The sequence below is a fragment of the Rattus norvegicus genome, chromosome 3, assembly GCF_036323735.1.
Source record: "Rattus norvegicus strain BN/NHsdMcwi chromosome 3, GRCr8, whole genome shotgun sequence".
NCBI lineage: Eukaryota > Metazoa > Chordata > Mammalia > Rodentia > Muridae > Rattus > Rattus norvegicus.
This window is the reverse complement of record NC_086021.1, coordinates 73,448,037-73,471,965: the sequence shown is the minus strand read 5'-3', so window position 1 is coordinate 73,471,965 and position 23,929 is coordinate 73,448,037. Positions and strand designations below refer to the sequence as shown.

General features: G+C 44.3%; 1 protein-coding gene across 5 annotated transcripts in view; it reads left to right on the top strand.

Annotated features, from left to right (window-relative positions):
• Stk39 (serine threonine kinase 39) overlaps nt 1–23,929 on the top strand; it is a 266,876-nt gene that overhangs the window by 116,432 nt on the left and 126,515 nt on the right. For 4 of the 5 annotated variants that reach the window (XR_010064688.1, NM_019362.1, XM_008761922.4 and 1 more), the window contains 1 exon segment: nt 56–121. Coding sequence is in view for 3 of the 5 variants with exons in the window: in NM_019362.1 (NP_062235.1) it covers nt 56–121 (66 nt within the window). In the remaining 2 variants the exon portion in view is untranslated. 5 annotated transcript variants of the gene reach the window in all.

Below are 23,929 nucleotides of genomic sequence, written 5' to 3'. Positions count from 1 at the left end.
AGAATTTGCAGGCCTCTGGTTCGGTGTTAAACCATTGGGATCATTTGTTTTGCAGAACAGAGAGTACCTGATCGAGAAGTTGCTGACACGAACACCAGACATAGCCCAAAGAGCCAAGAAGGTAAGCGCCACCTGTCCCCAACATCCTGAAGGGCCCTCCTCCTAGCCACAAATGAAAACCCTATAGCAGCAGGAAGAGGGTTCCTACACTCTGGCTTGCAGTGCAGAGGTCACCTGGCCCCTGTGACTCTGATAACTGAGTCTTTCTCTGGTTATCACAGGGAGCTGCTCAGCGTTGGGCGTGGAGACAGCATCAGGCCCGCATGGTTTCAGTCTTGCATGCAGCAGCTCCCCCATCCCTGGCCCGCAGATTAGAGGCTATGGGTGCCGACTATGGGTGCCGACAGGGTTTAAGAACGAATTGAGATCACTACATTTCTTTCCTTTAGTTTTTTTTTTTTAAAGTGGAGTAGTCAGTCTTAAAACCTAGTTTGAATGATGAAATGAGAATGTGTTTCATGTGTGTGATGTCTAGAATAATAGCCACGAGTGTTTGTTCTTGTGTGTGCATGTTCCGGTGGAGGCCAGTTATCAGTGGCAAGTATCTTTTCTGTTTCTCTTCACTTGTTTTTTGAGACAGTAATTTTCACTGAACCTGAAGCTCACTCACTTGTCTAGACTGGGTGGCCAGCTCCAGGGATGGAATTGTCAATATTCTTAACTCCACTGCAAGCCAATTAGGGTTATATTTGTGCCTGGATTGTTTTTATGTAAGCACAGACGGCGTGGACTCAGGTCCCCAATATGTACAGACGGAACCATTTTCCCACTCCAAATTTGATTGTAAAGGTTTGTTGAATATCTGTGGGATACAATTCATTTCTCGTAAGACTCATGATCCTTTTGTAGTCTACTTCATGTTCACTGAGTTTAGATTACCTACAATTTTTCAGGTCTTCTAGTCTCAAAATAGCATGTAACTCTATATGTATTTATCTATTACCGGTTGTTTGGGTTTCATTATGATATGTATGAAATCCAATGAGCTGTAGCCATCAGTCTGGGGTTTTAAATTTAGCATCAAATATTAGTAATTAAAAGTACGTACACTGGGGCCTGGAGAGAAGACAGAGATGGAAGTCTTCTAATGGTTGACATGGAGAGAGGAGCCTCAAGCCTATTTGTTGGGTGGTGTTGGAGTCTAGTTTTTTTTTATCACGTGTCTAAAATATCGTCCAGAGGCGAGAGGCGAACAAGTTGCCAGGCTCCACTGGCTTCTGTGGTAGGTATCTGCCGGGGACTGGGCTTCCTAGCTCTGCACCTCGTGTTTCAGTCTTTGCCACACATCTCACTGCTCACCCCAATCTCTGTACACTGGAGTTACCCTTCCTATAGAGTCCGCACCATCTCAAGAGCTTATCCTAGCTCCCTGACAATACCACCACCCCCCGCCTTCCTTCCTTTCCCCCTAATTTTCTCCCTTCCTTTCTTATTTCACTGAGTAGCCCAGGCTAGCCTCAAATTCATGATCCCTCACCTCGCTAAAGTGCTTGGACTCCAGGCCTGCAGCAGTAGTCACTGGACACGGCTCCTCCTCTGTTTTAAAATTTCTTATGAAATGATTATTTTATGTGTATTGGTGTTTTGCCTGCACGCGCATTTGTGCACCATCCTGGTACCCCTGGAGGCCAGTAGAGGGTAGCCGATGACCTGAAACTGGACCACCATGTGGGCACTTGGAGTGGAACCAGGGTCCTCTGGAAGAGTAGCCAGTGCTCTAAACTACTGAGTCGCCTTTCTGGGCCAACCTCCTCTGTTTTTTTTTTTCCCCCTCTTTAAAAAATTATTTGTTTTACTTCTCAAGATTATAATATAATGTAATTCTCTCTTCCCTCTCTTCCCTCTTAACCTTCCCATATACCTCTCTGTGTTTTCTTGCAACTTCGTGGCCTTTTTTCCCATTAATTGTTGTTATGTACATGTATGTATATGCACATACATATATTCCTAATATCATCTGTTCAGTGCATATAATGTTACTTGTATGTAAATGTTTTCAAGACTGACCGTTTGGTAATGGACTACCAACTGGCGTGCTCTTCCTTGGGGAAGCCGTTTCTCCCATTCCCAGGTTTCCTCAGTCACCTGTAGTTCTTCCTATACGGTTGAGGCCTTGCGGTCTTTCCCCATCCACTTCAGCCTTTCTGTCACTGTTGTCCTTGTTCAGCAGTCAGACCGGTGAAGCTTTGTGGGTGTAGCCTCTGACATTCCCAGGGGCATGGTACCCCCTGATCACTGGCTCTCACAATCTTTCCACCCCTTCTTCCTCAATGTTTCCAGAGGCTTGGGTGAGGGAGTGCGTTGCAGATGTGTCCACTGGGACTGGGCTCCACAACTCTGCCTCTGATCCGGCGTGGTTTTCTCTAGTGGTGTCTCTTGCAAGAACTTTCCTCGATGAGAGGCGAAGGCTACTCCTGCTGTGGGCACAAGGACAGATGTTTGGAGTCTAATGCCCGTGTTTTTAACTAGACATTTGTGGTAGATGTCTAGCTTTCCTTCCGTCTCTTCTTCTAATGTTTCTTTGACCCTGCTTCAAGATTAATTACCTGACCATGCTCAGGAGTGCCTTTCAAAATTAAACAAAAACTAACATGAGGATCAATAAATGAAAAAGGGAAAGAAACGAAAGAACCCATTCAGCCTAATAAAGGCCAAGATTGTTAATTGGATCTCTAACCTGACAGTCTAACCTCCAGCCAAATGAACCGTGCTCGGCTCCTTAACATGGTGCAGGCTTTCCCTGTGGACTTTCTTCAATTTGAGAAAATGAAGAATCAGTTCAGGCTATGACTTTATTTTCTTCCCTTGAAGTATTTTATCACATGTGAGTGTGCTGTATCTCCCAGATCCCATTTTACCTTTATCTTGGGTCCGTGAGGAGCAGAACTGTAAGGGAAATGAACTTCCAACCATGTCTTCTCACGTCTCAGCTCTGTCTGCATCATCACTGTCGCCAACATCATTATTACTTATTGGATATTTTTCTTTATGGTTTTCTGCCTCTGCTCCCCAGTACACACCAGTAGTCCTCATGCTTGGGAATCTGTTTAGACTATGGCTTTATTTTCTCCCCTTAAAATATTTTACTACACGCTGACTTCTTCAATTTCGGCATTAGTGTGTCGCCTAATTTTCCCACAAAAAGTAGCCAGCTGTCCATCTCAGAATTCTGCAGAGTAAAAGAGATTACTAAGAAGTTTTTAAGCATCGTCCAGGAAAGACCTGGTAATATTTTTTGAGTATTTCGCATCGTAAAGACGACGGCTCTCCTGTTACATACTCATTTTCAAGTATACTTCCGTTGCTGTCTGTACCACATTTCTCATGTAGAGATTTGCTGACAGGTGCACGGCTGGGATGCCACCACAAGGTCGCATTTGCTTTCCAAAGCATGTGGCTGGGAACATCAATTCTTCTTGAGTGTGACACAGCAGGGCTTCTGATTCCACCCAGCTCCCCACTCCTTTGACTGAAATTGTTTGTTGTGCGCATGCTCCCAAGGTTCCTGTTACTTCACCTTACAGAAGAGCAGCCTCCCTGCCTCTCCTGTCTGGCTGTTGGTAAGCAAACAGGGTGTTCTCCACTGGAAACCTCTCTTGCTGCAGAGGCCATCCGAAGCAAAAGTTACTTTATTGCCATGTGTTGTGAAAACCTTTTCTGTAGTTTATCTCCACATTCCCTGGGTTTTCACAACCCTTAGGTAAATTGTTTAAAGCTGCTGTAGGGGTCTTAGGCTTCCTTACATAGATGCAGATCTTCTCAGCTTCTTGCTCTCCTGCTTACTGTGATGTTTCCTCAATTATACTCTTGTTTTGATGGTGTGGACTTTCTCCTCAGACATCACTCCTTGATGCTAGGTGGTGGTGGTGGTGGTGGTGGTGCTGCTGCTGCTGCTGCTGCTGCTGCTGCTCCTCCTCCTCCTCCTCCTCCTCCTCCTTCTCCTCCCCCCTCCTTCCCTTCCTCCCCGCCTCCTCCTCTTCTTCCTTCTCTTCTCTTCTTCTTCCTCTTCTTTCCTTCTCCTTTTCTCTTTCTCCTCCTTCTCCTTCTCCTCCTTCCCCTTCCCCATTCTCCTTCTCCTTCCTCTCCCCCTTCCCTGTCCTCTTCTTCCTTTTTTCTTTTTTTGTCTGTAGTTTTCTTAATTAAACAATGACCTATTTATAATTACTGCTTAAATAACAAGTTTGTTGTGAAAGCTGATGATCACTTGCAACTCTGTTGACTTTAAATTTGTATAAACAGTATTTAACCTGTTTCCTTCATGTTAACCGAAACGGACACACACACTCATATATTAATATCAATGATTCTCATATTTAAAGGATACACAGGCTCATGTGTAATTGTTCTCTGAATATCCCTTATAACCATCACTACTGTGCACGCACGCACACACGCACACACCCAAACACGTGCACACACACATTCACACATTTTCTCTTATCAAAGTTTTTACCATTCTGCCTTCTTTAGGGAATATTCTGATATTTAGGGATCATCTTGATTTTCTTTGGCCCTGATTTTTTGTCTTTGACTGGGGAATTCTGTGTGATTGGCATATAACAAAAAGTGGTGAGGTACTAGATGCCCCTGGACCCTGAGCTGCTTCCTGTATTCTAAGCTAACAGTGATCTCCAAGGGCTGAGTTAAAGCACAGCTAAGGACATCGTTTTCTGCTTCCCATTTGTCCTGGTTCATGGGCAGAAAGGGCATCGTGTCATCTCTGCCTTTCACAGAGCTTTCTCAGGTGTGTGTGTGTGTGTGTGTGTGTGTGTGTGTGTGTGTGTGTGTGTGTGTGAGAGAGAGAGAGAGAGAGAGAGAGAGAGAGAGAGAGAGAGAGAGACTTTCCAGCTGCCTTTGGATGCATGGTTGTCCATCGCTTACACTGTTGGATTGAAAAGGCAGGGGACACATCAGTGAGTTAAAACTGTCCCAGGTGCTTACGGTCGGACGCACCCTTCTCAGAACTGGCTAGCATCTAAGCTTTATGTCCATGATGTGAACTTGACTGACCTCACTCACAGCTAATGCACACTTGCTTCCTGAAACCCACACAGGGCAAGACAGGGGTCAGGGGTCTTAGCCACACAGGTGACTAAATGTCACTGGTCAGCTGGAGATCTTAACTGAGAAGGGCTGGGTCTAGATGTACCGTTCACAGTTCTTCTCACTATGGCTGCTGAGTTCTGGCGGGAAGAGGGACGCTAGGTCTGCATTTGCGTTTTACTAACCTCACAGTGACAAGTTAGAAATGGCTAGCGGTTAGCTAGTCAGTCTCAAGAGAAAGGGAGCTAGGCACAGCAGTGTGCCTCTTAATCCTAGCATTAGGGAGGCAGAAACAGAGGTAGGAGGATCTCTGAATATGAGCCCAGCCTGGAGTGCATGGTGATTCAAGGCCAGCCAGGTGACCCTGTCTGCAAAACAAAACAACGAAGGAGAGCAGGAAGTCAGCGCTGTCAGGGTGGGCACAATCATTACAAATTTCCTTTATCCATCTGTAAGATTGTTTCTGTGTTTTAAAGACCTAAAACTGTTGGTTCTATTTGATTCTAGTGTGTGTTTAGGAATCAGTAGGTAGAAGTAACTACAGTTTGGAGCTGGAGAGAGATGTCTCAGTGGTTAAGAGCACTGACTGCTCTTCCAGAGACCGTGAGTTCAATTCCCAGCAACCACATGGTGGCTCACAACCATCCGTAATGGAATCTGATGCCCTCTTCTGGTGTGTCTGAACATAGCGACGGTGTGTGTGTGTGTGTGTGTGTGTGTCTGTGTGTATTATATATATACTTAATATATGAAATCTTTTTAAAAAAAGAAATACTACAGTTCACATTTTTTTTTAAATTCTGTGGTGCCTTATGTATTTTTTTTTTTCACTTTCTGATTGGGAAAATTTCAAACTTGCAAGAAACTCAGAAGAAGACGGCCCAACTTTCTGCAAATACTTTCTTTTTCGCTCTTTCCCTGGAACAGTTGAGACTACATAGCACACAAGGACACCAGGCATCCTTTGCCCACAGCTGCACATAAGTTTGTGTTTCTCCCAAATAAGGACGGCCTTCCACAGTACGGTGACCAAGGCCAGGAGGTTACCACTGATCTCGGGTGATCACACGCCCCCTCTTGATCAAAGTTTAGCATCGTTGCCACTTTCTCTATAGGATCTAACCCATAATTCTTTTAGCTGCTCTGTTTCCTTTAATATGGACTAGCACTTCTCTTCTGTGGTGCTACACTTATGAAGAATCCAGGTCAGTTATTCTGTAGAGTGTCCTTCCGTCAAACCTTAGCTGACATTTCTCTTTTTTTTTTTAATTTTTATTAGATATATTTCTTTACTTACATTTCTTTTTTTTTATCTTTTTTTTTATTAACTTGAGTATTTCTTATATACATTTCGAGTGTTATTCCCTTTCCTGGTTTCCGGGCAAACATCCCCCTCCCCCCTCCCCTTCCTTATGGGTGTTCCCCTCCCAACCCTCCCCCCATTGCCGCCCTCCCCCCATAGTCTAGTTCACTGTGGGTTCAGTCTTAGCAGGACCCAGGGCTTCCCCTTCCACTGGTGCTCTTACTAGGATATTCATTGCTACCTATGGGGTCAGAGTCCAGGGTCAGTCCATGTATAGTCTTTAGGTAGTGGCTTAGTCCCTGGAAGCTCTGGTTGCTTGGCATTGTTGTACATATGGGGTCTCGAGCCCGTTCAAGCTCTTCCAGTTCTTTCTCTGATTCCTTCAATAGGGGACCTATTCTCAGTTCAGTGGTTTGCTGCTGGCATTCGCCTCTGTGTTTGCTGTATTCTGGCTGTGTCTCTCGGGAGAGATCTACATCCGGCTCGTGTCAGTCTGCACTTCTTTGCTTCATCCATCTTGTCTAATTGGGTGGCTGTATATATATGGGCCACATGTGGGGCAGGCTCTGAATGGGTGTTCCTTCAGTCTCTGTTTTAATCTTTGCCTCTCTCTTCCCTGCCAAGGGTATTCTTGTTCCCCTTTTAAAGAAGGAGTGAAGCATTCACGTTTTGATCATCCGTCTTGAGTTTCCTTTGTTCTAGGGATCTAGGGTAATTCAAGCATTTGGGCTAATAGCCACTTATCAATGAGTGCATACCATGTATGTCTTTCTGTGATTGGGTTAGCTCACTCAGGATGATGTTTTCCAGTTCCAACCATTTGCCTACGAATTTCATAAAGTCGTTGTTTTTGATAGCTGAGTAATATTCCATTGTGTAGATGTACCACATTTTCTGTATCCATTCCTCTGTTGAAGGGCATCTGGGTTCTTTCCAGCTTCTGGCTATTATAAATAAGGCTGCAATGAACATAGTGGAGCACGTGTCTTTTTTATATGTTGGGGCATCTTTTGGGTATATGCCCAAGAGAGGTATAGCTGGATCCTCAGGCAGTTCAATGTCCAATTTTCTGAGGATCCTCCAGACTGATTTCCAGAATGGTTGTACCAGTTTGCAATCCCACCAACAATGGAGGAGTGTTCCTCTTTCTCCACATCCTCGCCAGCATCTGCTGTCCCCTGAGTTTTTGATCTTAGCCATTCTCACTGGTATGAGGTGAAATCTCAGGGTTGTTTTGATTTGCATTTCCCTTATGACTAAAGATGTTGAACATTTCTTTAGGTGTTTCTCAGCCATTCGGCATTCCTCAGCTGTGAATTCTTTGTTTAGCTCTGAGCCCCATTTTTTAATAGGGTTATTTGTTTCCCTGCGGTCTAACTTCTTGAGTTCTTTGTATATTTTGGATATAAGGCACTATCTGTTGTAGGATTGGTAAAGATCTTTTCCCAATCTGTTGGTTGCCGTTTTGTCCTAACCACAGTGTCCTTTGCCTTACAGAAGCTTTGCAGTTTTATGAGATCCCATTTGTCGATTCTTGATCTTAGAGCGTAAGCCATTGGTGTTTTGTTCAGGAAATTTTTTCCAGTGCCCATGTGTTCCAGATGCTTCCCTAGTTTTTCTTCTATTAGTTTGAGTGTGTCTGGTTTGATGTGGAGGTCCTTGATCCACTTGGACTTAAGCTTTGTACAGGGTGATAAGCATGGATCGATCTGCATTCTTCTACATGTTGACCTCCAGTTGAACCAGCACCATTTGCTGAAAATGCTATCTTTTTTCCATTGGATGGTTTTGGCTCCTTTGTCAAAAATCAAGTGACCATAGGTGTGTGGGTTCATTTCTGGGTCTTCAATTCTATTCCATTGGTCTATCTGTCTGTCTCTGTACCAATACCATGCAGTTTTTATCACTATTGCTCTGTAATACTGCTTGAGTTCAGGGATAGTGATTCCCCCTGAAGTCCTTTTATTGTTGAGGATAGCTTTAGCTATCCTGGGTTTTTTGTTATTCCAGATGAATTTGCAAATTGTTCTGTCTAACTCTTTGAAGAAATGGATTGGTATTTTGATGGGGATTGCATTGAATCTGTAGATCGCTTTTGGTAAAATGGCCATTTTTACTATATTAATCCTGCCAATCCATGAGCATGGGAGATCTTTCCATCTTCTGAGGTCTTCTTCAATTTCCTTCTTCAGTGTCTTGAAGTTCTTATTGTACATATCTTTTACTTGCTTGGTTAAAGTCACACCGAGGTACTTTATATTATTTGGGTCTATTATGAAGGGTGTCGTTTCCCTAATTTCTTTCTCCGCTTGTTTCTCTTTTGTATAGAGGAAGGCAACTGATTTATTTGAGTTAATTTTATATCCAGTCACTTTGCTGAAGTTGTTTATCAGCTTTAGTAGTTCTCTGGTGGAACTTTTGGTATCACTTAAATATACTATCATATCATCTGCAAATAGTGATATTTTGACTTCTTCTTTTCCTATCTGTATCCCCTTGACCTCCTTTTGTTGTCTGATTGCTCTGGCTAGAACTTCAAGAACTATATTGAATAAGTAGGGAGAGAGTGGGCAGCCTTGTCTAGTCCCTGATTTTAGTGGGATTGCTTCAAGTTTCTCTCCATTTAGTTTAATGTTAGCAACTGGTTTGCTGTATATGGCTTTTACTATGTTCAGGTATGGGCCTTGAATTCCTATTCTTTCCAGGACTTTTATCATGAAGGGGTGTTGAATTTTGTCAAATGCTTTCTCAGCGTCTAATGAAATGATCATGTGGTTTTGTTCTTTCAGTTTGTTTATATAATGGATCATGTTGATGGTTTTCCGTATATTAAACCATCCCTGCATGCCTGGGATGAAGCCTACCTGGTCATGGTGGATGATTGTTTTGATGTGCTCTTGGATTCGGTTTGCCAGAATTTTGTTGAGTATTTTTGCGTCGATATTCATAAGGGAAATTGGACTGAAGTTCTCTTTCTTTGTTGGGTCTTTGTGTGGTTTAGGTATAAGAGTAATTGTGGCTTCGTAGAAGGAATTCGGTAGTGATCCATCTGTTTCAATTTTGTGGAATAGTTTGGATAATATTGGTATGAGGTCTTCTATGAAGGTTTGATAGAATTCTGCACTAAACCCGTCTGGACCTGGGCTCTTTTTGGTTGGGAGACCTTTAATGACTGCTTCTATTTCCTTAGGAGTTATGGGGTTGTTTAACTGGTTTATCTGTTCCTGATTTAACTTCGGTACCTGGTATCTGTCTAGGAAATTGTCCATTTCCTGCAGATTTTCAAGTTTTGTTGAATATAGGTTTTTATAGTAAGATCTGATGATTTTTTGAATTTCCTCTGAATCTGTAGTTATGTCTCCCTTTTCTTTTCTGATTTTGTTAATTTGGACTCACTCTCTGTGTCCTCTCGTTAGTCTGGCTAAGGGTTTATCTATCTTGTTGATTTTCTCAAAGAACCAACTTTTGGTTCTGTTGATTCTTTCTGTGGTCCTTTTTGTTTCTACTTGGTTGATTTCAGCTCTGAGTTTGATTATTTCCTGCCTTCTAGTCCTCCTGGGTGTATTTGCTTCTTTTTGTTCTAGAGCTTTTAGGTGTGCTGTCAAGCTGCTGATATATGCTCTTTCCTGTTACTTTCTGCAGGCACTCAGTGCTATGAGTTTTCCTCTTAGCACAGCTTTCATTGTGTCCCATAAGTTTGGGTATGTTGTACCTTCATTTTCATTATATTCTAAAAAGTTTTTAATTTCTTTCTTTATTTCTTCCTTGACCAGGTTATCATTGAGTAGAGCATTGTTCAATTTTCAAGTATATGTGGGCATTCTTCCCTTATTGTTATTGAAGACCAGTTTTAGGCCGTGGTGGTCCGATAGCACGTATGGGATTATTTCTATCTTTCTGTACCTGTTGAGGCCCGTTTTTTGACCAATTATATGGTCAATTTTGGAGAAAGTACCATGAGGAGCTGAGAAGAAGGTATATCCTTTTGCTTTAGGATAGAATGTTCTATAAATATCCGTTAAGTCCATTTGGCTCATGACTTCTCTTAGTCTGTCTACGTCTCTGTGTAATTTCTGTTTCCATGATCTGTCCATTGATGAGAGTGGGGTGTTGAAATCTCCCACTATTATTGTGTGAGGTGCAATGTGTGTTTTGAGCTTTAGTAAGGTTTCTTTTACATATGTAGTTGCCCTTGTATTTGGGGCATAGATATTTAGGATTGAGAGTTCATCTTGGTGGATTTTTCCTTTGATGAATATGAAGTGTCCTTCCTTATCTTTTTTGATGACTTTTAGTTGAAAATTGATTTTATTTGATATTAGAATGGCTGCTCCAGCTTGCTTCTTCTGACCATTTGCTTGGAAAGTTGTTTTCCAGCCTTTCACTCTGAGGTAATGTCTGTCTTTGTCTCTGAGGTGTGTTTCCTGTAGGCAGCAGAATGCAGGGTCCTCGTTGCGTATCCAGTTTGTTAATCTATGTCTTTTTATTGGGGAGTTGAGGCTATTGATGTTGAGAGATATTAAGGAATAGTGATTATTGCTTCCCGTTATATTCATATTTGGATGTGAGGTTATGTTTGTGTGCTTTCATTCTCATTCCTCTGTTGCCAAGTCGATTAGTTTCTTGCTTCTTCTAGGGTATAATTAGCTGACATTTCTTCATGAGTGGACAGACTCGTGTGTTTTGACAGGCGTCTCAGGAGTGAGGCCGTGTTCTGGTTGTATCATACTAAGATGATACATTCCCATCTCGCCTCATTCCCATCCTGCTGAGGTTTAACGGTGATGCCTGTCAGCTTCTTCATTGAACACACAAGTAGTATTCCCTAATGAGAGGCACGTACTTATCCCCCAGGTCATGACATCTTTTTTCCCAAGGCCATTTTTATGTTCTGCGTTATTATGGGTGCACCTTCATAGGGGGTCAGGAGTAGGAATTCCTTGGGCTCTGTAGTATACAGGGTGCATTTGCATCAGACGTAGGCAGCAAGTGAAGCCGGTGCCGTCCTCTCTCCATCTTTGCTGGGCACAGCTGTGGCCAGAGTGGGCAGCCTGACCTCTTTGGGCCCGCATCACCGACTCTGTGCTGCCCGGGACTGAGCCATGGGCAGCACAAAGATGTCTGGCCTCCTGCCTTACAGCAGCAGATGCTGAGTCCACACCGATGTTGTGGGTTTTACATGAATAACGGGGTCACTTGTGGCTGTGGGAGACTGGGTGTTCTACAAGCACAAAGGCACACACAGCTGGCTGGGCTGGGTGATAGGGATGGCTTATCTAGCACTGGGTCCCTGGACGGAATGGACGAAGAGCTCCCGGAGAAGCTCACGGAGGAGGAAGGGAGTCCCAGCCTTTATTCTTCGGAACTGTGATTTCACTGCTGTTGTCTCTTCAGCAGTCTTCATATTTTCTTGCTGCCCCATAAGAGTCAGAGCTAACCTCTGCCACCAGAGTCGTGCACTAGGGAAGAGCACCGGAGTCCGGAGCTGCAGTGTGCACGGCCATGTTCCTCAGGAGTCTCCACACCCGTTTTCCCGTCTCTTTCCTTCTTTGCGTCCAATAGTTGTGCAGGAAGGAAGGGAATGCAGGTGCTGTCGTTTACATCTTGCAGAAGGGACCTCCCAAAGTGTAACATGAGTTAGGCGTGGGCTCCATCCTCATTCCCAGGTCTATGCTGCTTGAGAAAAGGGACTGCAAAACACTGACTTGCTTACAGAAGGGGCAGCCCTGCTACTCATGGGCATGCAGTGTTGTCAATCAACAACTTTCAGCACAGGCGGCGGGGGTGGGGTGGGAGTCTCCTTGCCATTTGTGGTCACCAGGGACTTGGTGAGGGAGGTTCTGTGTCATGGTGGGAAGCTAGAGAGTTTGGTAGCTCCCTGGTGGGTTTGGGTGAGACTCAGGTGGTAGAAGGGCTTGAAAAATCCGAAAGGGGAGGTGTGGCTGGTGAGAATTTGGTAACGCCACTTGTTAGTAAATGACTTTTTGTTAAGTGAGGGATTAAATGATGAGCTTAGCTCCTCACTCATAATCGATGGAGGCGAGACCCCCTGTGTTTGTATATATAGAATGGGACAGGGTATGGCTTAGCCATTGGGACATATTTTGCAATAAACAGTTGTTATCATACAGTGTGTTTTATTATTTTATGATCAGCATTTTGCTCTTACACTGCCATCATTTCTGTTTTACCTATGCTGTCCTGGGTGGTGGGGGAGACGTGCCATGGAGTCTCTTTCTGCCACTGCTCCCAGGAGTGGACTCTGAGGTGATGATAGCTACAGGACAGCCCAGTCAGTGGGACTCACTTTTCATCAGGGAACATGGAGCACACATCATTGTAAAGTTCAAAGGTAGCAGAGACTAAAACCATCAGGTCATGGCCCTGACATATATACTGCTGGTGTGGGAACGGTTGTGGAGCTGCTAGATAAGCCCCAGGGGAGAGGAGAGAGAAGTCAGCATTTACCATGCACTCGAATGTGCAGGGCTACGTAGTCGGTTTGTATTTGTCTCAGTTATGGTGTCATTACAACAATCAGTGGAGTTCTGAGTGGATAGTATTTAGTAGGAGATATGTTAACTAACTGTGGTCCGAAAAGGCCATAACTACTTTTAAATATCTGTGGAAAAGTAAACACCCAGTGTGTATAAGAGTGCTAAGCCAATATTAAAGATGACCAGAGTTTGAAGTGGAAAAGGACCGTGCATGTTTGCCCCAGTTTTCAGACTGTAAGCTGAGATCCCAGAACTCCAGGACTTGACTACAGCCAGAATCATGACAAGGTGACTACTCCAAAGCCAACTTCTCAGCCTGCAACCATTGAGGTTCCTTCGTTGAAAAATCAGGAAACTACTTTTGAGCTTCTGCAAAGTTGCTTTCCTCCCTCCTGAAATCGCAGTTCAGTAAGATGTTGAAACCAGAAGAAATAAGGTGATTTTAGCTTTGTTCCACGTTTGCCCAGTAGAGGGCAGCAGTTAGTTTTCGAGAACCCCAAGGGAAGTTCAGGCATTTTGAAAGCCTCAGCCTTGGAGCAGAAGCTGACTGAGATAGTCTGGTTAGTCAGTTGGCTGCTCTTTTATTTGGCGGGTAATTGAAGAGTGATGGTCTAAGTACTTTTCACTTTTATTTTGATATAAAAAGTCTGTGTTACATTTTCTTATAACAAACTAAAGAATTCTAATGTACACAATTCATGTCAGAACCAAAAGTCTTAATTTTGAGAGATAGATTGTAATGCTTCCATTCCAGTATTTCATGATTAAATTAGTATAGTTTAGTAGTATCAGGCTATTTTTAGAATGTTCCTTGGGTTTCCAAGACTCCTTAGTGCTGGGTGAACAGAGGTAGGAGGGACTCAAACTGCCTAACTAACTCTGAAGGGGGAGGAGAAGTAAGCCAAACTCGATTCTAGTTGCCACATACGATAAACATCGTGACAGGAAGCAATTCAGGAAGAAGGGGTTTATTTCAGCGTAGACGTCCAGGTAACAGTGTATCTGTGAGGAAAATCAGGGCAGGAACTGAAGCACAAACCATAAAGAAATGCTGTTCACTGGTTTCCCCTGTTCCCGTGTTGCTAGCTTGGCTTTTCTTACACAGTTCAGGTCCACCTGCCCGGGGATGGTGCTGCTCACAGTGGGCGGGGCCTCCCCATGTCAATCATGAGTGAAGACAGTCTCACTCAGACATGACCGAAGTTGAGTCTTTTTAAGGCAGTGGTTTAGCTGAGCTTTCCTCTTCTCAGGTGATTCTGGGGTGTATAACATTGACAACAGAGGTAACCGGGATATGCAGATGCATCAAATAGGCTTGGGGCTGCAGTCCTCTTACCCCTTGTATTTCTTACATTCTTCTTTTTTTTCTTTTTTCCGGAGCTGAGGACTGAACCCAGGGCCTTGCGCTACCACTGAGCTAAATCCCCAACCCCCTTACATTCTTCTTATAACACATTCTGCATGTGTTGGGAACAACCTTGAGGAAGCCTCATGCTCGTGGAGAGCACGTGATGGTGTTACATCTTGTTTCTCCCTAACCATAGAGCAGTATTAGAAAGCACAGCGTCTGCCACCAGTCTTCCAAGACAGTGGAGGCTCATAGAGACTCATTCATTCTTAAGTGTGAGGTCGGAATAGACTTCATTTGCTGGGAACAGTGCTTTTGCCACTAGGGGGCGCTGTCAGAACAGTTCATTTCAGACCCGACAGGAATCGCTTACTGTTGTAGGAAAAAAACTTGCCGCTGTAGAGTGTGTCCTTTTGCCCAGTGTTTGTGCTGGGTGTGGCTTGGACAGAGGTGAGGGCAGAGGAAGCAGCAGGGGAAGCATCATAGAGTATTACTTTCAGTGCAGAGCATGAAGCATGAGAAATCAAAACAAAACCCAAACATTTTTGTTCTTAATTTTTTTCTGCTTCCTGGGTTTGGTGTGCTGTGTGATTTTTTTTTCCTTTTGATATTCACTTGGAGGAAAGGCTGTGCCTTTTAGATTTAGGCATCTTTGAAAGACTCTGTGCTTTGTTAGGTGTGGAGGTTTGGACACCCATTTTGGAGATTTGGAGACAGCAATAAGAATTCCGAAGGAAGAGACGCTGGTTTTGAGCTGACAGCGTTCCATCCTGGAAACTCTTAGGCAGGGCCATTGGCTCTGTTGCATGGCAGCTGCATGGTAGAAGTCTGCTTGTCCATATGCATTCAGCACTTTTTGCCTTTGTGCGGTTTGCTCACTTTCCCTCAGATTTTGTACATGGCCGAGTTTTCTGGAATAGGTTGTGTGTGTGTGCAGACGGAGGGCCCTCATCCCTGCTTACACCCCACCTCCCTCCCACGGTTCGCAAGCCTCTGTACCTGACACTTAGTCCACACCCTCCTACTTGAAGTCTTCATGCTGCTTCCAGGGCGAGGCCCCCAGCGCAGGGAGGGCAGGCTGGAACTCCAGTGCTTCCCTTTACCCTCCTGGGCTCCATTCCCGCCGTGCCCACCTTTGGCACCAGGAAGCACAACATGGGCATTTCACGAGTGTTTTCCACGAAGGTTCTCTACTGGTCTCCTGGTTCAGAACGGCGCCCCTAAACCGAGCTGCACTTAAGTGTGCAGCGTCTTCACACGGCCATCTTGGGTTTGAACATTTGCACGGCGACCAGTGGTTGGTTAGACGATCAGGAGACAAGGCCCAGCTGGAGGAAGAAATTAAAGTCACAAGTTTTGGGGGTGGGCACATCCCGTCTCCAGTCTTTAGAACTGTAGTAGGCATTTGACCTGAGCTTCTGTCACCATGGAGCTGCACGGCCATGCTTTCCCCACCTCGAGGGAGGGACTGCGTCCCCATTAACTGTGGTCCAACAGTCGACTCCTCTCCAGGAGCTGTTTCTCTCAGGTGTTTCTCACAAAGACAAAAAGACGAGCTACTCACTGTTGCTGCAGCTCAGGGTGAAGCTTTCTCTCATCTCGTGCAGCCCTAGTCGCCCTACAGTCTTCCACCTGCACTGCTGTGGCCCTGTGACTCCGGGTGCTGTTATACTTGGTGTCACACGAAGTTCACGCCCTCCAACTTGGCTGGCACGGTGCATCCCGTGGGTATACGGACAGGGAGTGCCCCATTGGTTTCTATATTCAGTGCTCAGCACTGTCTCTGGAGGTATTTCAGGGAGTGAGGTGGTGGTGCGGTGGCCTCTGGCGTAATCGTGAGAGCATGAGGCCACTAAACCTTTGTTCCAAGGGGACCTCTGAGGTTGCTCTCAGCTCTGTGGGTTCCCTGTGCTCCAACAGCTAAGATTCGGATGCGACTGATTCAAGGTTTAAAATCTTTCCTTACCCGATTTTCTGGGAGTCCTTAGCCTAAATTAGGATGGTTGAGAATCATCATCTCAACAAGGTGGCCTATATATATGGGGTTGACGTTTAGGCCCCGCCCAGCATGTTCTCCACGATGTCCACTTACCTGAAGCACTGTTCACTTACTAAGGTGTTCCAAAACTAGGCTAAGCTAATTCCAGTTAGCTTAATCTTGTATGCTTTCTCCTTCTCTCCTCCATGGAGGAGACATCAGTGTAAACATTCTGCATCTCAATCTTGAAAAATCTTTAAAATGAGTTCGACATTTTGGAGGTGGGAAAGTGAAAGTCACTGATAAGGAAGTTTGGACCATTACAGGGCAGGGTGGAATGAGTGCTGTGGACAGAAACCTACCTTGTGCCTTCCTGCCCCTTTCTGGTCAGTCCTGTTCCCTCAGTCACAGAGACCTTGGTGAGGGGAGCTGAGGTGCAGAACAAGTTTAGACACAGAAAAAAAGGGGGAAGGATGTGGTTCTCCTTGTTCGGAGCTAATCAAATGTGATTGGTTTATTAGAAGTTCACGACTGACTTCTTGAAAGGCAGAATTATTTTGTAATTTTAGAAAAGATCTTCGAAATTCAGCCATTTAATTAAGGTTGCTTTGATAACAAATTCTTTTTTTGAAGCTTGCTCTTTAATTACTGCTGACACATTCAAATGCTGATTTAAAAGTGTCTGAGAACTTTTATTTACTTTCCCAGACTCAAACACAAAGGGAAGGAGCCCTGTATAGCCTGCTAGGCAGCAGTTGAGCTGAGCAGTGTGGTATACCTGAAGTTGAGCTCACACTTGAAATGAGCTGGCCAGGCTAGAAAGGGTGTGTGTGTGTGTGTGTGTGTGTGTGTGTGTGTGTGTGTGTGTGTGTGTGTGTATTGGCTCTGAGCCCCTTGTGGAACTAGCAGACTGTTGCTTCTGATTTGTAGACTTACCAACCGGAATCCTTGACTACGTGGCCTCTTTTAACCTTCCAGACACAGTTCTCCAGGTCTGTTGACCTTTGAGTTCCATGTACTCTGCTACGCCCTCTGACTGGAAGTGTTCCTCCCTCTATCTGCAGGAGATGTTACGTGCATCCCAAGGTGTTATTACCACATTTTCAGATGTTGGTTCATACATTTGTCAGAGATTTTCATCATCGTTTTCATGGCTACATAATATTTCATTTTAGAGAGATTTTCATCATCGTTTTTCATGGCTATATAATATTTCATTGGCTATTTTAACTACAGAGGGCTGAGCATCACTGTGTATGCATTACTGCTAAAATGCTATCTGTTTGTTAGGATACATTCCAAGGAATGAAGTTGTTTTATTTAAAAATGGCCTATGATTATTCATGAATAGTGCCTTACCGATTCTTAAAATGTAAGACATTTTATTTAAATCTACATCTTAGTCTGGGGTCCTTGTCAAGTAATACTTCTCACACACACACACACACACACACACACACACACACACACACACACACAGAGACACATTACTTACATAGACAACCAGCCAGAGCACATTACTTGCACAGACAGGTAGACAGACACACATTACTTATCTAGACAGGCAGACAGACACACATTGCTTACACAGTCAGGTGGACAGACATTATTTACATAAATAGACAGTCACAGGGTATACCACCTTATTACTTATACAGACAGGCTGACAGACAGTCATTGCTTACACCGACAGGCAGACAGATATACTTCTTACACAGCAGGCAAACAGACACACATTACTTACACAGTCAGACAGACAGACAGACAGACACACTTGTAAGTACCACCTTATTATTTACACAGGCAGGCACAGGGTCTATCACCTTATTATACAGACAGGCTGACAGACACGCATTGCTTACACAGATAGGCGGACAGACACACTTGTAAGTACCACCTTACTATTTACCCAGTCAGGTAGGCCCAGTATGAACCATCCCATGTGTAGTATTCAGTATCTGGCATTGCAGTCAGTAATGCAGATTTGCTTATTTTGACTTTCTCCTAGAGCTGTAGTTAGCTATTCTGTAGAGATTTCCAACCTTGAAACTGTCGGTAAGTAGAGGACAGATACAAGATTCAAGTGTGCCTTATCCTAACACAGACCGACCTGCTCATGGGAGATTGGTGGTGAGGGACTCTGGGCCGTTCTGTCCCACGGCTTAGTTTCTGCATAAGGAGTTGGGCCAATGTAGGGACCGTCTGGAGTGCACTGCTTCGAGGTATTTGTTCTCCTTGCTCTGTCACTGTAATCTGCTCTGTGCAAAGCAAACAAATGATACAGCAGCTGCAAGTGGAGAGTGCGGCCGGGCCCTTCCATCATCTCCTGACTCACACCTTTCCAGGGCTCATTACTGAGGCCCTGTCAGCTGCCTGCACTGACCCTGGTGTCTGGCATGATCCGCATCCACAGAGAACTTTCTGATGTTATCTGCTGTGGTCACATGCTGGTTTCATGACTCTGGGCACCTTTGATCTTTAGCACCGTGTCTCTTAGAGATGGGGAGTTCCTCTTCCCCACTAAAACCATTGTTCAGGCTGTCTGAGTAACTGTTGCCTTGAGACAGCCTTGGCTGGCTCTGAACCTGGGACAAACCACCAGGCTTACCTCCCCAACCTCCTGGTCTGTTTGTTTGTTTGAAGCAGAGACATGGCTGCCTAAGTCCAGTGCTTCTACCTTGTAACCCAAGACTCATAGGAGCCCTCCCTGCAGCCTTCTTGATCTCTCTGGGAATGTGGGAGTACCGAGTAGGGGAGGGTTGCACATTGTACACTCGAGGAGCACACGGAAGCATTTAACTATCACACCACACTTACCTTTTGTTTTTTGAGGATATTGATGAAAACGTCACCCCTGCTCTCTTTCTATGTGTGTGGAGTGCAGAAACCCAACAGCTGTGATCTTGTTTTGATGTAAAACTCTTCATTCTCAGGACCCTGAGTCACTGAAGGCTATGTAGAGCCACTATTTTTTTTTGTTTCTGTTTCTGATTTAATTGTAAAATTCTACTTTCTTCATTGCTGGTGAATTTTTAAGTTATTGCCATCTCCTATTCATTAAATAATGCCAACCCCTAGCAGAATCTATCTCTTTTCAGTAACAAATACCACTAAAGCAGCCTTTTCTTTACAGCAGTGACCCTCAACTGTCCTAACGCAGCAGCCCTTTAATACAGTTCCTCATGCTGTGCTGACCCCCAACCATAAAATCATTTTGTTGTTGCTTCATAACTGTAATTTTACTGCTGTTATGAATTGTAATGCAAATATCTGATATGCAGGATATCTGATATGTGACCCCTGTGAAAGGGTCATTCAACTTCCAAAGGGGTTGCGACCAGGTTGAGAACCACTGCCTTAAAGTCTTCTGAGATGCTAGTTCTATGGCACTCCTACTGTTCCTCTTTGCTACCTCTCCTGTAGATGTTTGCTTCTCCCCTTCCTGTCCGCTCCTCACTGAAAGCCATTCTGTAACCAGCAGCGCCTATAGCCATGCCCTCTACCTGGAGAATCACAATCATCAGATCCAGAGCACGGCCCATTAAAGTTGGGATCTGGACTGTGCTGTCCAGAGTGATTCAAAGGCTTCTCACCAGAGTGGCACTCTTTGGAGGGTGTGGTACCTTTAAGAGGTGAGGCTTGCAGAGAGTTGAAGCTGGTGGGTGTTGGACCTTTAAGAGTTTTTTTTTTCTCCCCTCCCTGAGGACGACTGATGGGTGGCTGTGCCTTTGAGAGGCAATTCTTTGTGGCATTGTTTCAAAAGGATTGGTTTGTGGGTCCTTAAGATGAGAGAGAGAGAGAGAGAGTGAGAGAGAGAGAGAGAGAGAGAGAGAGAGAGAGAGAGAGAGAGAGAGAGAGATCAGCACCGAGTTGGTTTTGTCCTCATGTTTTTATTCTGTCTAGCTTCCAGACCTTGGGGGTACATCACAACTTTCAGTGTGACTCTTCCCCTCACAGTTAATTCTCTCAGGAAACACCCTCTCAGCCACCCCCACCCCTCAGCCATGTGCCTCACCCACCAGCTCCAGAGTGGTTCTAAATCCAGTCAGGTTGATGAGCAAGGTTAATGATCACAAGAGGAGATGCCGAGTGGCTTGAAGAGGGAGAGGGTCAGTGCCTAAGACTTGGATTCCTGCTTTCGACTTCAGTGCTTTTGAAAGAAAACCTTGCTTAAGCTGCAGTCAGATGGCAGAAGCAATGCTGGACCTCGAGTTGGTTAAGACTCTGGACCACCCCGCTTGGTTGTCTGGTCTTAGTGCTTGGTAGGCATCATGATAAAACTGGGGCTTTATAGATGTTGACCAGAAGAACAAGTGTGGATGCGGTGAGCCTGATTTTGTCTTACTGGGAGGTTGGGCCGATGCCTGTCAAACCCACCCCTGTAAAGATCCAGTGGTGTTCTTGTTTCTTGTTTGTGTTTAGGTGATGAGAAGGCAGAGCCCACCCACCCTCAGTGGAATTGAGGAGTGTTGTACACAGTGCCTTATCCCACTCCCTTCCAAGTGCCTTAGAAACTTCAGGTGGATTAAGAAGTGCAGTTTAGAGAGATCCTGGAGGGCTGGGGAGTGCGGCTCAGTGGTGCAGCGTTTGCCTAACATGTTCAAGACTCCGGATTCAGCAACACCCCCACCCTCAGGGAGGGGAGGGAGAGAGATTCAAAAAGATATTTTGAACTTTTTGAATTTATGAGAAAATTTCTCATCCTATGAAATTAATTTTGCTTTAGGTTATTTTCCCCGCGGTGTCTACATATGAGAGAGAAATGAGTCTGGCCATTTTACTGACAGTGGTGGTGGTGTCTCCCCTTCTTTAGGATCCAGTGTCTGTTTACAGACAAGGACCCTGGTTTTGCCGTTGTGGAAGGAGGGATACTCTGTGGGACAGGATCTGCTTTATACATGGGTTATACTTAACGGTTTCCTTCTGGTCTCAACTGAAAGTGGAGGCAGATGGAAGGAAGGGGCAGTGTTGGCAAGACAGAGCGCAAGTCTGCACTTGGTCACCATGCAAAGGGACCTGTGCTTCTGACCCTGCTCAGCAATGTAAGGAAGGACTGTGTAGTCAGCGTGATGGTTTAAAAACACGTAGAAGTTTCATATAGAAAAGGCATGTCTAATGTGTTCATAGGTGGATGGTGTTGCTTGCCTTTGGCAGAAGTTGAGTCTTTGAAGGAACACTTTGTTCTGCTGATAAATGGAGATGTTTAGTTCTGTAGGCACCTACTTTGTCTATATTCTGTATCTTGTGTAAACAGCCACATGTGAAATGCTTACAGAAATTAAAAAAAATAAAGACCCATGAAAGTGAACCAGGTACAAAATTCCCTATTGAGCAAGAGATCTGAGAAATAAATACTAATTTTTAGAAAAGAAACACCTGTTAGCATTAGGAAACCAACACAACACAAGGACACACACACACACACACACACACACACACACACACACACACACATGAAATACACCCAAGGAAGGGCTTAGAAAGATGAAAGATTCTGTGGTTAGGTTAAACCTCACTGAAGAGACGATTAGTGGAATGGAGAATTTATCAAGTGTGCAGCTCTACACAGGGACAGGAAATTTAAAGCTAAAGAGAGAGACTGAAGGTCCGGAGGACAGAACAAGGAACGACTGTGCCGCTTCACTGTGCTCCTAGAGAGAGCACAACGGAAAACTTAGACCACATCTGATTAACTTTCTAGAGGTTACCCGATCTCTCAGTCTGCAGAAACAGGAAAAAGAGTGTGATGAGAAGAAAAAGAAATATTAGCTACCTGGAAATGCACATGCCTATAAGCCCAGGATTTAGGGAGTCAAGGAAGGAGAAACAGAAGTTCAAGGCTAGTGACTAAGTAGTGAGTTCAAGGCCAGTGTAGGCTCCTAGAGACCTTGTCTGAAAAACAAAGCAAACCAAAACAACGGACAAATACAAAGACAATCTGCCCTTTCAACCTTGAGGCAAAACTATGGAATTACAAAGGTTTAAAGTTATAAAACCCAGCTGGACTGGGAGGATGACTTGGGAGGACCATGGGAAGAAGCACAGAGGAGCACCTGTATAGAAGTAATACCGAGCTGACTGCAGATAGCCCCGGAAATGAAGGAATAACTTAATACCTTCAGAGAATTGGGAGGAAATTCAAAGGTGAGAATGAAACGCGTTTTTTTAAACATTAAAGCCAAGAAAAATTATACTTAATAGACCTGCATTAAAGGAACCGTAGGAGGAAGAAACATGAAAATTAACCAGCTAGGCATCTAATTTGACACAGAAAATGAGCAGTGTTAACTGCAGAAAATAAAGAGGAGAACTTGATAGAAGCATGAGCCCAAATTAGTGCACTGGAAACAGCAGCAGCAAAGATGCTGCTAATAAATTATGGTTTCTGTGGGTATTTTGAAAACCTGTAATATGCTATGAAGTGCTGTATGACAGCTATCTAGGCAAGATAGATAGTAAGAAAAAAGTAACTTACTAAACTTGAGCCAAGACAGAAAATAGGCTGAATAGTTTTATAAGTGGAAGGTAGAATAGGATATTATTTATTTGTGGTGCAATTTTTACTCACTAAATTGAACAGATTTTATAAGACTTTTGGATAGCCATAAGAATAAACTTAATAGAAGACATTGAAGAAAACCTAGCAAATGGACAGAGAAACCAGGCTCACCTTGCAAGTAGTCAGGCATCTACCCTCAGATGATTGACAGCAACAGAATTGTTCCAAGGCCAAGTTTTTCACAAGGCAATCTAAGCCACTCAGCAAGATTGTTCTCAAATTTAGTTCACATGCAAAGACTCAAGAATGCACAGTGTGTCTCAGTAGGGGTAGGTTGGTGTAGAAATCAACCCTGGGACTGCAATAAACCTTGATTGTGGTATGTTCTAAGTCTACGTGGAAGAGGGAGGTTTCTGTTAAATCGTAGCTCTGAGACGAGATGATCAGCAATAATAATGATAATAATAATGACGATGATAATAAAATAATCCAACGCATACACACTCAGCTTCTTTCCCTAATGATTAAAAGAATTTCAGTAAAAGGCAAAACATTTGAGACGGGTTGAGAGTTAGCTCAGTTGGCAAAAGGCTTACCCTACAAACAAAGAGGCAGTCACCAGAGTTCATGCTGATGACAGTGATCAGCCAGGAAGGCATGTGTGTGGCTACAGTAATATTCTAAGCTGAGGATTATTATGGTCCATTACTTAGATTTATAAAATCTATGCTGGTTACCTGTCGCGCGCCCAATGTCCCGCCAGCAAGAACGACGCGCGGCAACAGGATTCTTCTGTGAGCAAGCCTTTACTGTGTTATAGCTCTTCTCAGTGTTACAGCTCTTCTCAGTGTTATAGCTCTTCTCAGTGTTACAGCTCTTCTCAGTGTTACAGCTCTTCTCAGTGTTACAGCTCTTCTGAACAGGGACCCCGAGCAGCAAAATCGCTCGGCTTATATAGACAGCAGTATGTTAATTATCTCTCAGGGATTGGTGGGGCTTGGATCACCCCACTACTTGTCCTCCAGGGATTGGCGGAGAATGAATCACCTCATTAGCATATTAACGGTCAACTAACACCTGGTGAATAAACCGCACATGTGCAGTACCGCTGTTCACCACTAGAGGGAGCCCTAGCAAGGGGACAAGCCTGCACATGCGCAGTAAGTCGTTTATATCCAGACAAGGCTGGATGTCGGCGCCA